Raw genomic sequence first — 18,240 nt, forward strand, 5'->3', positions numbered from 1 at the left:
GTACCTGAGTCGGGTTTGAGAGACTTGGCCCATTCGTTGCCAGCTCCCGGGCTAGGCAGCAAGTCGATGGTCTTCGGGTCCAAGCCTGAAACGCGATAAATAGGAATTATTACCCATTGAGTCCTTACACACACAATTAACGATTGTTTCTCACGGTATTTATGTCTGTCTCCTATAATTCACCGGATTCTCAGCGGTCGAATGCAAAGTATAAATAATAAATATATACAGGACAAATTACACAGATTGAGTTTGCGTCGAAGTAAGTTCGAGACTTGTGTTACGAGATACTAACTCGACGATACTATATTTTATAATAAATACTTATATAAATAAACATCCAAGACACAGACCAATTAGAGAAAGTTCGTTTCTCATCATGCCCTGGCTGGGATTCGAACCCGGGACCTCCGGTATCACAGACAAGTGTATTACCGTTGCGCCACAGAGGTCGTCCAAATCAGAGGTAAATTGAAAGTCAGAGGTAAATTGAACGCCAGACCCCAAGATCAGTGGCCTATAGGTAACTGGGAATGCACAAAGATGAGAGAGAGATTCATAGCTCGGGGTTAGTACATAAAGGCTTCAGGTAAATAGCACGTGAATGAGACATGCTGGTAAAAGACTTCATAAATTAACAATGGCTATGATGATGAGCTGCCTGTCTGGGATCAAACGAAATAATTTGTATCGTAAGATAGTTTGATTCTAAATACCTCGTTTAAAAGGCATAAACTTTTAACCCTGTTCCACTTGCGTCTTTAGGCATTAAAGAAAAAACTTCTTAAAAAACCATCTTGCCAATGATGTAGGTTGGCTGGAAGAGATTGCTTAGCGATAAATCTGCCTTTGCTCAACATATTCATAATGTATGTATCAACTTAATATGTATTTTCTTTTATGGGCAACAAAGATAATTCGTATTTGTAGATAATTTCTTCTACGTACTTCCATTATGCAAAAACGTGATGTTCTTCTTACCACAAATAGTCCTCTGGGAATGAAGGGAGTAAGTATCTCGGTCGCAGCCGGTGCCCTGGTGGGAGGCCTGGAGTGTGACAGTGGCCTGGATCCTGGTGACGCCAGGGCAGCGCTCGTCGGACGTGCAGGCTTCCAGGCGGGCAGCTGGGAACAGAGCCAAGGGTCCAGTGCCCGGGGCATAGTCCACTCGTTCAGCAATTCCTGTAAGAAAAATAGGTATTATTTATTTATTTATGTACCAGCAAGGAAAATTAGAATAAAACTTAAAATTAAGAGAAATTCACTGAAACCGCCGAGCTTGTATGAAGAGAGTTATGAATGTGGATGAAGCGAAGATCGTGGCAAGTGGAAAGAGGTAGTCTCTGCCTACCCCTCCGGGAAAGAGGCGTGATTTTATGTATGTATGTATGTAAAGAGAAATTCAGTGCAAGGGCACTACTTATTTCTAGAGGAATTTCTTCCAGCAGGGCCACGACAGGAAAGGTATTGGTGTAGTCATTTTGTTTTTCAGCGTGATAAGGGAACGTTGTGATAAGGGAATGTGAAAGAAGATGTAGTAACAGAAATAGAAAGGGTATGTTAAGATGGTTTGGTCATGTGGAGAGGATGAATGAAAGCAGGTTGACTAAGCAAAGATGCAAGGAGAATGTGGAGGGAAAGGACGAAGTGGGAAGACCTAGACGAACGTATCTTGATCAAATTAAAGACGTCCTGGCAAAGGCTCAGGGTCTAGAGTACCCGAAACCGCCGAGTTTGCATGAAGAGAGTTATGAATGTGGAAAGATGTAGTCTCTGCCAACCCCTCCGGGAAAGAGGCGTGATTTTTTAAAAGTATATTTTCTTCTATCTTTTAAGGGGGAGTTGTAGAATACATTAAGTTGTGACTTCCAATTCGCTCAAATGTCTTTTTGACTCCCTCACATCTCCAATAGGGGATCGACACATGTTTTCACGTCGGAGTACCCAGGTTCGATTCCCAGCAATTTTATTTTTTTACCTATTCTTTTCGTGGTTTATCTGACTTCACATAGGCACACGACTTTAAATCTAGAAAACTTACCTTTCCATCCAGGTCGGCAGGGCTTGTTGACCTTGACGGTGACCATGACAGGCGCCGACTGCATCATGCCGCAGTCGTAGGCCACCACCGACAGGATGTGGTTGTGGGACTTCTCGTAGTCCAGGGGCTCAGTGTTTCTTATCACTCCTGAAAGTGAAGAGTTCGTTTGTGTGTTTGTTCGTAAACTCTTTTTTTGGCACATAAAAAGAAATATATAACATTTTATAAATAATTACAAAACAGTCATTGGATTAAGAAGAATATGTATAATAGCGGAACAAAGAGAACTTTTCCCAAAATTCCCACGAAAGGAAAACCGCTGGCTATCACTAGTCAAAAAACCGTATAACATTCATTCCTGGAACTCGCAAATAAAGGACAAAAAAAGAAAAATAATACAAAAACATTATTAAGATTAGACCTTTTTTGCGTGGGAATCATGTTATTGTCGCAAACAAGTGACTACGGTAGCTAAATATAGTACTTTATTATGTTTTCTTTGCATTAAGTTCAGTAAATATCATGACATTACAAAATAATACATTATTAATTCATCCCACGTGTGTAGGTACGGGTATACGGGTTTCTCTTGAGTCGCGAGGGTATTTAATACCTATAAGCCTTTTCACTAATTTCGGTAATCGCTGCACCTATTTATTTATGTATATTGTTTATTTATTGTAGTTTTTATGTATGTATATTATAATTATTTTATATTTTGTTTAGGTATAAAATATATTTATTTAGTTTGACCCCACATAATGTTCTCTGTCAGACCCAATGGTTGACTGGTAGATAATGCTTCTAGCATTAAGTCCGCCAATTGTGCTATACATTTGTATTTTGTACAATGAAGTTTAAATAAATAAATAAATGTATGAAGTTTAAATAAATAAATAAATGTATGAAATTTCAAAAAATAGTTGTCGGTTTAGCGTTGCCATTCAGGCAACTAGATGTATAACCATGGATCCAATAACGGTTCGGTTTACCTGCCAAGGTTGTAGATTGGAGTCGCTTCGTGTAAAAACCTGACTCACCCACTCCAGGATCCATAGTCAAAGGCTTACCCCGAGCTCCTCTCCACAAGGTGAGGATGCAACCGGGACTAAATGCCAAGTGGAAGAAACTGTTAACGAAATGACCAACAGACGAGTCTTTGTTTGATTATGTTTTGTTTTTTTATTACGTGCGCAGATAGACCTGCACTAGCACCTAGGTCATAACTGAAAATCAGCGTATTGCTCTATAGCAATAAATTCGTTGAGTTGTGAGCTTTTTGTATAGCTGCAACTCACACCCTAATCAATTTGTATTTCATTTGAAATTGTAAATTGGGTGTAGTAAATCAAATAAATGAATTATCTATCTATCTATCTATGTACCGTGTGGTTCCCGGCACCAATACAAAAAAGAATAGGACCACTCCATCTCTTTCCCATGGATGTCGTAAAAGGCGACTAAGAGATAGGCTTATAAACCTGGGATTCTTCTTTTAGGCGATGGGCTAGCAACTTGTCACTATTTGAATCTCAATTCTATCATTAAGTCAAATAGCTGAACGTGGCCATTAAGTCTTCAAGACTGTTGGCTCTGTCTACCCTTCTGGGATATGGACGTGACCATATGTATGTATATGTCTATCTATCTACCTATCAGAATACAAAAAAAAAAACAGTACAAACCTTCGTTATCAATGGTGAAGGGCTGGCTCTTCTCAGTCAGGATCTCATACTTGCAGACATCGCCGAACCTGGGCGTGCAGTCCTTGTCAGTGGCCTCCACCCTGAGTATCTCGTCGTACAGCCTGCCCTCGTCCACCGCCTTCACGTACGACGCCTGGTTGAAGACAGGCGCGTATTCGTTCACATCGGTCACTGTGATGTGGACCGGTACCCTGGGGAGGATGAATGGGATTGGATTAGATAAGAATAGAATAGATTTATTTTCAAAATCGGATACAGCATACATACATACATATATGGTCACGTCTATATCCCATGCGGGGTAGACAGAGCCAACAGTCTTGAAGACTAAATGGCCACGTTCAGCTGTTCGGCTTAATGATAGAATTGAGATTCAAATAGTGACAGGTTGCTAGCCAATCGCCTACAAGTAGAATCCCAAGTTTATAAGGGATCGGATACAAGCTATCACTTATTGACGTCACATCACTTAAACCTAATTATAACTACTACCGCTTCCAAAGCGCATTTGTAGAAGAAGCGGCGGAACAAACTACACTGCAGCATTTTCATCGGACGTCAATTTACAAATATAAATCTCTTGAATCTAAATCGTGGACGAATGCACATTATCTACATTTAAAAACATGAATGAATGTAGAACTAATAATATCAATACGAATATTTCGTCAAAAAATAAAGATAAAGATAAAATAAAATATGTACACACTGTACATCGGATTATATCTTATTATTACACTCAAACTTCAGTTACGATCGTAAATTACATAGACTTAACAGATGTGAAAAACGGTTTAAAAATAACACCAACCAAGTTATCATCACCCCACCTATAAAAAAATTTAAGTTCCTTTGGTCATTCAGTCCTCCAATTAAGTCAATAATAAAAAAAAATCCACCATATTCATAAGAACGTATATTTAGCCGCTCTTATTTAAAAAAATAATGATTACCAAGCATTATTCTGGAAACAAAGCGGAATCATTTACGAAATAATAAAAAGGAGCAATTCTCGTGAAAAAGCAATCACAGTCACGGGAAAAATGGCGAAATGTAGAAATTACTCAGTGATTTTAATTAAAATATAAAGTGCGGAGCAGACGAGGCAATTTATGGCGACAAAAAATAATATTTTTATGTATCTATTGTTAACATTTTAAAAAATAGTAATTTATTGTCATGTGTTGGCAACACTGATTTGGCTTTTGACGTTGAGTTAGCCGCGTTTTTCGGTGTCATTGAAAAAAGGGGAATTCGAGCTACAAGAAGTATAAAGATGTATTATTGTAATTTATTAAAGAAGAACTGATAAAGGAATTCTGATTGTATCATTTAGTAAGTTAACACTATTTACTTTGATCAAAATTTTCATTATCTAGTACTATTTTTTTCTATTTGCACGCAATAAAAATATACTTAGGTAGGTATTTCGTGACCTTTTATTGTTTTCGAGACTATTGAAATATATAAAATATTTCGAAAAGAATGTGTACTTTGTATACTCGTATACTATAAAGTTGTACGTAATATTAGTAATCCTTGTATACCTACTAAATAACTTAATTCAAGGGTTCAAATATAATTTAAAATATATTTTTTACGTACAAGTTTTACGAAGATAATGGAATTGATAAAATTATTTACACTTCAAAAGAAAAATAAAATCTCTATAATTCAAAAGGCAGACATATGCTAAGCATTTACAATCTACTGTGTATATTTCTTAATTTAGTAAGACAAGAAGATTAAAAGTCCCTCGTCTGCTCGGCCCTCAAAGCGGCAGAAATGTCTGAAGCCTCGAAATTTAATATCTGGTTGCAAACACACGCCATTAATATAAACGCTGATTTACGACAGTGGCTGTGTTTAGTGTTTAGCTGCAAAATTAATTATTCTACGACCTAAGAAATTCAAGAAGACTGTGGAAGTCGCCTTCGACGTAGCATCTTTTTATTGTTTTGAAGAAAGTTACGAACGTGGACGAAACGAAAGAAGTATGCAGGGATCGTGGCAAGTGGAAAGATGTGGTCTCTGCCTACCCCTCCGGGAGAGAGGCGTGATTTATGTATGTATGTATGTGCTTTCCTAAGTTACTTACGTGTTAGAATAAGACCCGTCGCAGCCCACAGCGGCGATGTCAAACTTGTAGTTGCGTCGCTTCTCGCAGTTGAGGGGGAAGCGGACGCGAAGTCGCGCTTCGTTCTCGTCTATCACCATTATCTGAGGACAAATAACATTTGGAAGTTTAATTTTAAGTACAGATTAACATGGGACATTACTCGTATAGTTACATATAGATGTTACACTTATAGTGAGATTACACGTTCTTCTACGTTTGTCGTTACCTTTTCCCACTTTTTACGCGGGGTCGCCGCAGTATGTTAGTTTTCTCCAATTACTTCTGTCAGTTGCCAGTGAGTCACGCCTTTTCTACTGTACTAGTGAGAATACTCATATATTCATTTATAAAATCACGCCTGTTTCGCAGAGTGGTAGGAATAAAAAAGATTCTTTATTTACTCAAAGAATTTGTACTACATCGAGAGACTACATCTTGCCACTGCATACTTTTTTAATTAAAACCAGTTTCATTACATACATACAATCGTACACGTCTTTATCCCTTACGGGGTAGACAGGATATTGCGCATTCGGAGTCGCAGGTAAAAGATAGTAAACTGTAATTAAATGTACGTTAAAATGAGCATCAAATTTGCGATTAATTTGTCACGCATTTAATATCATCTCAAAACGGGTTAGTGTCGCGTGTCACGCGCCGCGTCTCTGACGAATCCATTTATGGTTGTCGACTAGCGTGACAGGAGGCAATTGTTATAAATGTCAAGGTGAATGGTTGACAGCATGAACGTGTAAATAACAAGGCATTAGGACCGTGAACCTACGAGCTAACATGAATAATGAATCGAAAGAATTAGGTATGTAGCGATCGTAGCAAGTGGAAAGATATGGTCTCCACTTACCCACCCAGAAAAGATTTTTATGTAGGTATGTAAAAAATTGTCACGCGGCAAATATCATCTCCAATCGGGTTGGTGTCACGCGTCGTGTCTCCGACGAATCTATTTAGGGTTGTCTACTGGCGTGACAGAACGTAATTGTGTGGTGTAGAAATGTCAAGGTTTACAACATCGACATACATAAAGTACCCCCTCTCTCCTGTCCCTGTAGCATTGCAGGCATTTTTTCGCAGGAACAATTATCGCTGTCCCGTTTTACATATATACATAACATCACGCCTCTTTCCCGGAAGGGTAGGCAGAGACTACCTCTTTCCACTTGCCACGATCTCTGCATACTTCCTTCGCTTCATCCACGTTCATAACTCTCTTCATGCAAGGTCGGCGGTTTCGGGTACTTTTGTCCCGTTTTACGTCGCAATAAAAAGCAAAACACCGATAGTTATTCGCGCGATGAAAACGGCGTCGCGCGTGCCATGCTACGAGAGCTACAGGGGTAGGAGAATGAATGAATGAATGAAAAATTTATTTGAAAGAACTCAACGTGCACAAGCTTCTCAAATACTCGTACATAAAATAAAATTAATAAAATAGATCTCAACTCTAAGCAGTCGTGCGCTGCAGCAATTCGAAAAGGTCATCAATTCAAATTCAAATCGAGAGGAATAGCAAAGACTATATGTTCCAATTGCCACTATCCCTGCATACTTCTCTCGCTTCATCGACATTCATAACTCTCATGCAAGCCCGTTGGGCTTAGGGTAATCTTACAGCATACAATTATAAATTTAAGAAAATATTCAATTCAGTTGTATAGGCAATAATATTTGGATGTATTCAGTTTGATATCATCTCCAATTGAGTTAGTGTCACGTGTCACGCATGATGTCAGCTCGCTAGTGTGACGAATCTATTTAGGGTTGTCAACTACCATGTCAAAAGGCAATTTTATTGTATAAAAATGTTAAAGCGAATGGTTTATAGACAGAAATGTGAATGATAAGGCAATATTCTGGAAAGTTAGGTTACAGATATCATCATAATATGGTAAATTAGTTTTATCTCAAAAGGCTTCTTCACAGGTAACGTAGAAAAGTTAATAGTTCGAGTATAAAATCTACGACTACTTCGTTAATTTTTTTTTTGTATAAAGTTCAAAGTGACTGAAGGAAAGCACTTAATATTAGACGAATAAAAAAACATACAGGTCCTTCGTGGTGTAGATGCAATTATTTGTCATTTTATTTTAAAGCTATATATACACGACAAGCTAGTAATCAAGGCAAGACTAAATAGGAACTTGTGGCGACATCTATACGCTACAAGTCAAAAACAGCGAAAGACATAAATCGCGCAAGCAAAGATTACACGGATTGGAGTATACGTATAACATACAACCTCCGACACAACATCGTCGGAGCCGCGGTTCCCCAGGCATCACACCTAGCCTGGCGGAAGATCTTCCCTTTGGTGGCGGTCGAGCCGAATCATCGCTCCCGCTACACAGTATTTGAGCTTGCGTACGCCACCTCAGGCCTCATCTTGCTTACCACAAAGCAGATCAAGCATACCCAAATCTTTCATTCAATAAAATCAAACAAAAGCCAAGTATCACGTTACCACTAGTTGGCACAGATTAAAAATAACATCCATTTCGATGTAACTATAAAAATTGTCTTGTTGACTGTGCAAAAATATATACGTCGTTACTTATTCTGTGTAACTAGCGGGCTGTATCGATTACCTGTCCTGTCTTTGTGGCGTCACGTTACGTACAATAGGGTTGTCACACGACGTGACATTTTATATTTATTATTTACCAGCTTTTACCCAGAGCTCCGACCGCGTGAAATTAGCGCAATCTACAAAAAAAGCGAGAAATTAGTATCACCTCCAAAAGGTTTTAACCCGTGCAGAATAACAAGCAAATAAACTTACTTTCGCATTTATAATGTACATACATACAATCACGTCAATATCCCTTGCGGGGTAGACAGAGCCAAGAGTCTTGAAAAGACTGACAGGCCACGTTCAGCTGTATGGCTAAATGATGGAATTGACAATGAGCTTAGAAAAATCAGCGGAACAAATTAATTTTTTAGAGTACATTTTTAAATACTTTTCCACATTTTGTTCACATTTTTTTTTATTTTACAACCCTATCTCTCCAGCTCGTTAGGAGTTCCGGCTGCACCTGGCCGACGACTAAAATAAAGCTGCCACGAGCTGTTACAGGGAAATGCTGCTCGATTCACTTGTATGATGCAACTACCACGTATATTTTTCTGTGTAAAATTATGTTTTAGCTTCCACGTTGGTGTGGAAGGTATGAAGAACAATGTATGGTAGCTACTTCTCTAAGTAACGTTATGTAGAAGTCGATTAAGGGAAAAGCTTATAAACTTGGGATTCCTCTTAGACTCTATGGACTAGCAATGTGCCACTGTCTGACAATTCAATCATTATGCCTTCCAGTTGAACCTGGCCTTCGAGACTTGTAGGGTAAAGATGTGGTTTCTAAAATTATATTTTCTAAAATTAGTTGTGCCCGCGACTTCGTCCGCGTGAAATAGTTATTTTGGGCATCATTGAAAACCTCAAGGATAAATAATTTTCCCCATTTTTTTTCACATTTCTCTTTATTTGCTCCTTATAGTTGCAGCGTGATGTTATATAGCTTAAAGCCTTCCTCGATAAATGGTATATTTAACGCAAAAAGAATTTTTCAATTCAAACCATGAGATAAGGGCATTTAAACAAACAAACAAACAAACTCTTCAGCTTTATAATATTAGTATAGATTTAAGATGATTTAGATCTCAGATGAACTGAGATTAAAGAAACACAATTTTCATGGACGCTCGTGGGCCGCGTTAAGCGTTTTTTAGTATTCATACATACATATGGTCACGTCTATATCCCTTGTGGGGTAGATAGAGCCAACAGTTTTTAAAATACTGATAGGCCATGTTCAGCTATTTGGCTTAATGATAGAATTGAGATCCAAAAAGTGACAGGTTGCTAGCCCATCGCCTAAAAAAAAAGAATCCCAAGTATGTACGTCTATCACTTAGTCGCCTTTTACGACATCCATGGGAAAGCAATGGAGTGGTCCTATCCTTTTTTGTACTGGTGCCGGGAACCACACGGCATTTTAGTATTCATAACCAACCTTTTGAACGCTTTTAGTCAGTATAGCTTGCTGTTGAAAACAATAATTGACCCAAGTCACGTGGCCAGAGGGCTCTGTCAACTCAGTTACAGACAAAAACGTGATAGACATTTAAAGATACTCGTTTGAAGTGAAATGGAATTTACCAATAACGAGGAGTTGCTGACTCTGTCAAGTTAAATAGGGTTGACACGCAATAGTTATATCGGGTTAGTAGTCGATTGGCACGAAAATTATTCGCACGATCGTGCGAATCGTCCCCTTTCACTAAAAATATTTTTTTAGTAGGCGATTCGCACGGAAGTATTTAAATTTCGTGCGAACCGACCCCTACAAGAATTAGTAGTATGCGATTCGCACACACCTATATTTTATCGAAAAGTACAGTCATGTACAATATACTAGTATTAAATCAATTAATATTAAAATGTAATAATTCTCTATTGGCATTGCAGTCAGGCACAAAATACTAGTTAAGGGGTAAGATTTAATAAATTGATATATTAGAACTTTAAAAAAGACAGTTTAAAATGGCATGTATTTTAAGTAAAGAACCACAAAACCGCATCAGAATAAAAAAAAAATTAAGTGATCCTATATTTGCGAAATTTTTGTAGTTAAGTCAAATTTATATTATCGTTGATTAGTTAATTGTTAAATTTTTAAGAACTTTGTACCTATCAATACAACAGATTACTCTGTTTAATTTTACCCATAAAAATGCAATACCAAATATTTAATTATAAATCGTACTAACTGTGACTTTAATTGTAACCTTGTTTATAATTATGGTTTTAAGTTATTTAAACTGTGAATTATGTAAAATCACTTTCTGATAGATACAAAGTAAAATATAATACCTTGATTTCCTTAAAAATCGTTTGTCGTAAAAATTAAGAGAAAGCATTTTTATACGTGCCTGTACTTTTTCTTGAAACTTTTCGATAAAATACAGGTGTGTGCGAATCGCATACTACTAATTCTTGAAGGGGTCGATTCGCACGCAATTTAAATACTTCCGTGCGAATCGCCTACTAAAAAAATATTTTTATTGAAAGTGGTCGATTCGCACGATCGTGCGAATAATTTTCGTGCCAATCGACTACTAACCCGTTATATCAATTAATTGTATCATATTTTTTTTGTTTGTTTCTGGCAATTAATATAAAAAAAAATTCTTCAGCAATTGATATTGTTCGTTGTTTTTTTAAGTTACAAGAAATCCTACTAATATTATAAACGTGAAAGTTTGTGAGTATGTTTGTTACTCTTTCACGCAAAAACTACTGAACCGATTACGATGAAATTTGGTATGTAATGTAGGTAACTGAAGACCCAGAATAACATATAGGCTACTTTTTATCCCAGAGTTCCCGCGGGATTGATAGAGTTTCCATGCGGACAAAGTCGCGGGCGGCCTCTAAAAAAAAAAAAATTTCTTCGGCAATTGATATTGTTCGTTGTTTTTTGAAGTTAGGTAAGTGCAAGAAATAGTACATAATTATAAAATTAATAAATCACTTGCAATGGCGATTTTAACCAATGAATGAATCAGTAGTCTTCACCTACCCCTGTGACCTCTCACAGGAGTATTTATGTAATTTATTTCTAACTAACTTTAAGCCGCGTCGCCCGCGCGATATTAGCGCCACCTATAAATATAAAGAGGTTTTTCGCGGTATCTCAAAATCGCCAGCCCTGCTTATAACAAAACACAATAAGTAATCCTTTGTCGAACCGACGGGAACCGATCAGAATTCACGCAAAAATCATTTTTACCCAGTACTTTTTTCCGCACCGTTTAACAGGAGACTGGGATCTTATGTTCGTATTCGGAATTGCTTTGAGTGATTTCTGTATTAAACCTTTTTGTGATGACTAGCGGTTGCCCGCGTATGTCGCTTTTCGCATAACCTGTGGAAACTACAATTATCCAGACCTATAGTGGCCTTATAGTTCTACATACATACATACATATGGTCACGTCTACATCCCTTGCGGGGTAGACAGAGCCAACAGTCTTGAACAGACTGAATGGCCACGTTCAGCTATTTGGCTTAACGATAGAATTGAGATTCAAAAAGCGACAGGTTGCTAGCCCATCGCCTAAAAAGAATCCAAGTTTGTAAGCCTATCCCTTAGTCACCTTTTACGACATCCATGGGAAAGAGATGGAGTGGTCCTATTCTTTTTTGTATTGGTGCCGGGAACCACACGGCACTTTTACTCTTAATGATAGAAATTAGATTCAAATAGTGACAGGTTGCTAGCACATCGTCTAAAAGAAGAATCCCAAGTTTATTAGTCGATAACTGATTCTTATATATATGGCAAAACAACGTTTGCCGGGTCAGCTTGTTAATAAATAAAGATGTTCTTCAATTACTCTCCAATTCCATGTAATGTCGCGTGCCGAACCTAACCGCGCAGTTGTGTCATACATCGTAAAGTTTTGAGAGAGGGTTCAACTTCAGATATGCCAGTTAAAACTTTCAGAGCTTTTTGTCCAAACTTCAGATGAAACTTTTAAACATGGCGTGTATTATATGTATGACATGTTATTTAAATACGATATAAAATTGTTTCTTTCTTACTTACTTAATCACATTCTTAACCCTCTACCGGGTAGACAGAGCCAACAATCCCGAAAAGATTGGAAGACCACGTTCATCTGTACGCCTTGATAGATTCTAATAGTGAAAGGTCTAACCTATCGGCTAAAAGAATATGTATTTTTTGTTGTTTTTCGTAAAGCCCATTTTCCAAAAACAATGAAAATACTCTTAATAAACTTGAAAATTATAATACCTACTGTGCATTCTTTTTTTTTGTCATACTATGTACTTCTAAAATTTTTTTAAGTACATTAATGTGTGCCGCGTGGTTCCCGGCACTAATTCAAAAAATAAAAGGACCACTCCATCTCTTTCCCATGGATGTCGTAAAAGGCAACAGAGGCAACAGTCTTGAAAAGACTGATAGGCCACGTTCAGCTGTTTGGTTTGATGATAGAATTAAGATTCAAATAGTGACAGGTTGCTAGCCCATCGCCCAAATGAAGAATTCCAAGTTCACAAGCCTATTCCTTAGTCGCCTTTTAAGACTTCCATGGGACAGAGATGTAGATGTACTATTTTAAAATGGCGGGAACCGCACGGCACGCTGGTACTAATATTTCTTGTGTAAAAAGCCCCTCAATATTTTTTATCTATTCAAATGAGCTCCCGCCGCTCTACAACTTACCGATAAATTTATGCATAGCACCGGAAACTTATGTTAAATACATACATACATACATACATACAATCACGTCTATATCCCTGCCGTGGAAGACAGAGCCGACAGTTTTTTCAAAGGCCACGTTCAATTGTTTGATATAATGATAGAATTGAGATTCAAATCATTCAAACCATCGCCTAAAAAAGAATCCCAAGTTTTTAAGCCTATCCCTTAGTCGCCTTTTACGACATCCATGGGAAAGAGATGGAGTGGTCCTATTCTTTTTTGACATACATACAATCATATCATCATCATCATATCATAATACATACATATAATCACGTCTACATCCCTGCCAAAGAAGACAGAGCCAAAAAAGAGACCAAGTATTTTTTACATATATTTATTTTATATATACAAGGAGAGTGTGGAGGGAAAGGTCGGAGTGGGAAGACCTAGACGAACGTATCTTGATCAAATTAAGGACGTCCTGGTAAAGGGTCAGGTCAAAAGTACCCGAAACCGCCGAGCTTGTATGAAGAGAGTTATAAATGTGGATGAAGCGAAGGAAGTATGCAGAGATCGTGGCAAGTGGAAAGAGGTAGTCTCTGCCTACCCCTCCGGGAAAGAGGCGTGATTTTATGTATGTATGTATGTATTTTTTCTAAATTATAGGTACATACCTCAAAAGGAGCTTCACCGTGATGCTTATTGTTCAGAATGAGGAAGGAGCAGAGCGGGCCCCGGGCCCTGATCGCCGGGGTCACCTCCACGAGGGTCTCGTTCTCCCGGATCAGCCCGTGATAGCCCTCTTCCGGTTCCGCCAGCTCCAAGTACGGCACATCTGGAGAGATAGTAAAAAAAAAATTATAATTATAGAAACTCTCACATTAAAAACCATACTCTTAATTCAAAATTTTACATACATACATATATATGGTCACGTCTATATCCCTTGCGGGGTAAACTGAGCCGACAGTCTTGAAAAGACTGAATGGCCACGTTCAGCTATTTGGCTTAATTATAGAATTGAGAGTCAAATAGTGACAAGTTGCTAAGCCATCGCCTAAAAAAGAATCTCAAGTTTGTAAGCCTATCCCATAGTCGCGTTTTACGACATCCACGGGAAAGAGATGGAGTGGTGCTATTCTTTTTTGTATTGGTGCCCGGAATTAAAAAAAAAAATTCAAAAATTCACACGGTATATGCAAAAAAGAAATCTACACTATCGCTGTTTCGCTTTTTATTATGACGTGAAACGGGACAGCGATAGTTTGCGCTCGCGTGCCTTACTGCGGGGGTTGGGGTCGTTATCGTATCCCTATCATTATACCAGAAACTATTTACAACCCTTGCGGGGTAGACAGAGTCCACAGTCTTGAAAAGAAAAAAGCCTATTTACCATTTGCGATATCGCCATTGTAAACAACAGCCGGCACAGAAGTCCCGGGTTCAAATCTACACCCTACACCTTTGTTTGCGCGGATTCGAGCCCGGAGATTTGGGGTTTTACGGAACGAGCCCACAATGAGAGTCCCAAAGTAAATATTGGTGTTTGCTAACCAAATTCACTTTACAATGAGAAAAAGGATTACCTAGAGTAAGTGCGGTTTCCGGCGAAATTAATAGAATTACAGCTTTACATCTCTTAAAGGATAGACAGAGACAATATTCAATTCAATTCATTTATTTGCTTAAAACATGGTTATAAAAGATGTCACAGTAAATTGTAGTCCTAATACATGTTCTGCTTAAATATAGCATGCAAATATTAAATATATTACAGATTATAATTTCTTATTAATTTGTGCTAGAATAAGTGTCAATATTATAAAATCATGTCAATAATGTCAAAATTCCAGATACTAGGTCCATAACAATAATAATAAAATATATATTTTTTTATAATACTAGTAATGTCTATAGGTTGCGTCTTTCCAAAAATTCTTTTACATTAGTTTGGTTTGATGATGAAAATGAAATTGAAAAAGCTTGAATGATGTATCCATGAAGTGAAATAAGTAGGTACGGAGGGATTATGTTAATTCAATTACAGCTTTACATCTCTTAAAGGATAGACAGAGACAATAGTTTGGTTTGATGATGAAAATGAAATTGAAAATGCTTGCATGATTAATCCATGAAGCGAAATAAGTACTGATTATGGCAATTGGAAAGATCTAGTCTCTGCCTACCCCTCCCCGGGATAGGGCGTGATCAAGTATGTGAAATATAAGTGCTTCTTTTCTGTGTCTTTCGCGACATCAACGAAAAAATGTTGTCAGTTTCAAAAAGAAAATTCGTATCACACACTCTCAATTTTCTTTGTTATAGGATTTACGGGTCCATAAGAAACAAGTGGAGGGTAAATCGATTAAGTTCTAAAGGGGATTAAGGGATAGGGTTAGAAACTTGGGATTCTTCTTTTAGGCAATGGGCTAGCAACCTGTCACTATTTGAATCTCAAGTATATCAATAGAACAGCTGAACGTGGCCTATCAGTCTTTTCAAGACTGTCGACCCTTGTCTACCCAGATAGTGATATAGACGCGATTATATGTATGTATTGTTTAAGTTTTACTTATAAGATTTTTGTTATTTTGATAATAAAAATGGAACACATTAATTAATTAGGAAAACCATTAATCGTTAAAAGGAATAGTAAATACAATGTACATTCGTCCACGACTTAGATTTAAGAGTTTATTCCGCCGCTTCTTCTACACATGCGCTTTGGAAGCGGTAGTAGTTATAATTAGATTTAAGTAATGTGACATCAATAAGTGATACCGTGTATCCAATATTGAAAATAAATCAATTCTATTCTATTCGTGGCATGTAGATGTAGTCCTTGCCTCTGGAAAGTGGCATGATTTTATATAAGTACGAGTGTATATATATGTATATACAAGCTCTATTGGTCTTTGAGGTAAAATTTCCTAACGTAGTCTTCCAGTCTTTTTGAGACTGTAGACTCAGTCTATCCTTGTGGCCTACCCCGTAAGGGATAAAGACGTGATTGTATGTAAGACGTTCAAGAAGGGTAAATCGACACAACCGCTAATGAGATAAGAGAAAATAAGTCCGTTTATAGCAACTGTTTAAAACTAATCGATAAAAAGAATCGTGAGATGGCGGCATGTAGACGTTGTCTCTGCTCACCCCTCTGGGAAAGAGGCATCATTTTAGGTAAGTATGTAATTTTATTATATTTCTTTAAATATCTTATGTATATGTACGTATACAGGCTTTACGGGTCCATAAGAGGTGAAAGGAGGGTAAATCGAGACGCCCGCTAATGAGATAAGACTAAGCCCGTTAATGACGGCTGTCAATTAAGGCGGGATCAATCAGGATCAGACCGACCTCTATAGGGACTCTAATTATATTGAAACGTTGTTGGAATTTTGCTAATAAAAGTTTCATTAGCAAAACTCGACCATACGATGCCCTAATGAAGAGGGCGAAAAGAATAAAATACAAATACATATTCTACTAATATTATAAATGCGAATGTTTGTGCGTATGTCAGGATGTCAGTATGGATGTTTGTTACTCTTACACGCAAAAACTACTGAACCGATGAAATTTGGTATGTAATTAGCTGAAGACCCAGAATAACATATACAAGGCTACTTTTTATCCCGGAGTGTCGCGGGCGGCCTCTAGTTTAGTGTAAATGAAAAAAAAAACATAAATATAACGCACATAAATATGTTTCTTTTTATAACACATACATCCATATAATGACGTGTTTCTTTCTTTTTTTTCTCTCTTTTCTCCCTTATGTCGAAAAGGCTGAAAGGTCACGTTCAGCTGTATGCTTCGATTATGGTATTGAGATCCAAATAGTGACATGTTGCCAGCCCATCGCCTAAAAGAAGAATCCCAAGTTTAGTTGTTTAGCCTTTCCTTTAGTCGCCGTTTACGACACCCATATGAAATATAAGGAGTAGTCCTATACATAGTCCTATATATCTTAGAGTAAGTGGCTGGCACTCGGCATTATACAAGTTTTTATCTATACTAATATTATAAAGCTGAAGAGTTTGTTTGTTTAAACGCACTAATCTTAGGAACTACTGGTCCGAATTGAAAAAATATTTTTGCGTCGAATAGAGCATTTATCGAAGAAGGCTTAATGCTGTATTACATCACGCTGCAACTATGAAGAGCAAAGAAATTATGGAAAATGTGAAAAAAAACGGGGAAAAGTATTCATCCAAATCAATGATGCCCATAATAACTATTCCACGCGGAAGAAGTCACGAGCCTAGTTATAAAATATATATTACCACTTTAGGAACCCATATCACAAGTCTCGATCTAAATTGAAGCAATTAAAAACATTTTATTGCATCAGACTACATTCACCGTTTACTCAAACCATAGTTATAACATAAAACGTTTCTTTCCAAACTTCCAATACAGTAATATTTCAAATGAAACTCTCATAAATCAACACGATCATTCATCAATTGCTGTCATTAATATCAATGGCGGGAACGAAACGAGTATTACGCGAGTGGCTTTTGCGATTTGTGTCACAAAAACACTTTAGCCGAAAAAGGGGCTGTTAATCTGGAAATCACTCGAATCGAGTGAATTCTGAAAACCACACGTCTGCGAGTATAATGCGTCAATTACTGGAATTTGAATAACAAGCGCCCGAGCCCGGCCCTGGTTTTATGAATGCAGGGCCGCAATCGGTGATAAAAACGGCTAAATTATTTAAAAGGCGAAAAGTAAGGGTCGACACCACTGATATAGGTATAACCAAAAAAGGAAACCCAACAAGAATAGTAATATATATATATATATATATATATACGTGACAAATTACACAGATTCAGTTAGCCTCGAAGTAAGTTCGAGACTTGTGTTACGAGATACTAACTAAACGATAATATATTTTATATTAATTACTTATATAGATAAACATCCAAGACCCAGGCCAATCAGAAAAAGTTATTTTCTCATTATGCTCTGGCCGGGATTCGAACCCGGGACTTCCGGTGTCACAGACAAGCGTATTACCGCTGCGCTACAGAGGCCGTTAATGAAACAAAAATATAAATTAGCTTATTATTATCTCAGAAATAAATGGCATTATTATTTATATAT

General features: G+C 37.4%; 1 protein-coding gene across 1 annotated transcript in view; it reads right to left on the reverse strand.

The window, feature by feature from the left end:
* Positions 1–18,240, reverse strand: part of LOC106141614 (calsyntenin-1) — a 194,377-nt gene that overhangs the window by 12,986 nt on the left and 163,151 nt on the right. The window contains exons 2-7 of the mRNA XM_060951551.1: positions 13,800–13,960; positions 5,846–5,967; positions 3,727–3,938; positions 2,042–2,188; positions 982–1,182; positions 5–85 (exon numbers count right to left, since the gene is read on the reverse strand). Of these exons, the coding sequence (XP_060807534.1) occupies positions 5–85; positions 982–1,182; positions 2,042–2,188; positions 3,727–3,938; positions 5,846–5,967; positions 13,800–13,960 (924 nt within the window). The remainder of the gene's footprint in view (positions 1–4; positions 86–981; positions 1,183–2,041; positions 2,189–3,726; positions 3,939–5,845; positions 5,968–13,799; positions 13,961–18,240) is intronic.

This window comes from Amyelois transitella, chromosome 25 (genome assembly GCF_032362555.1).
Source record: "Amyelois transitella isolate CPQ chromosome 25, ilAmyTran1.1, whole genome shotgun sequence".
Lineage (NCBI taxonomy): Eukaryota > Metazoa > Arthropoda > Insecta > Lepidoptera > Pyralidae > Amyelois > Amyelois transitella.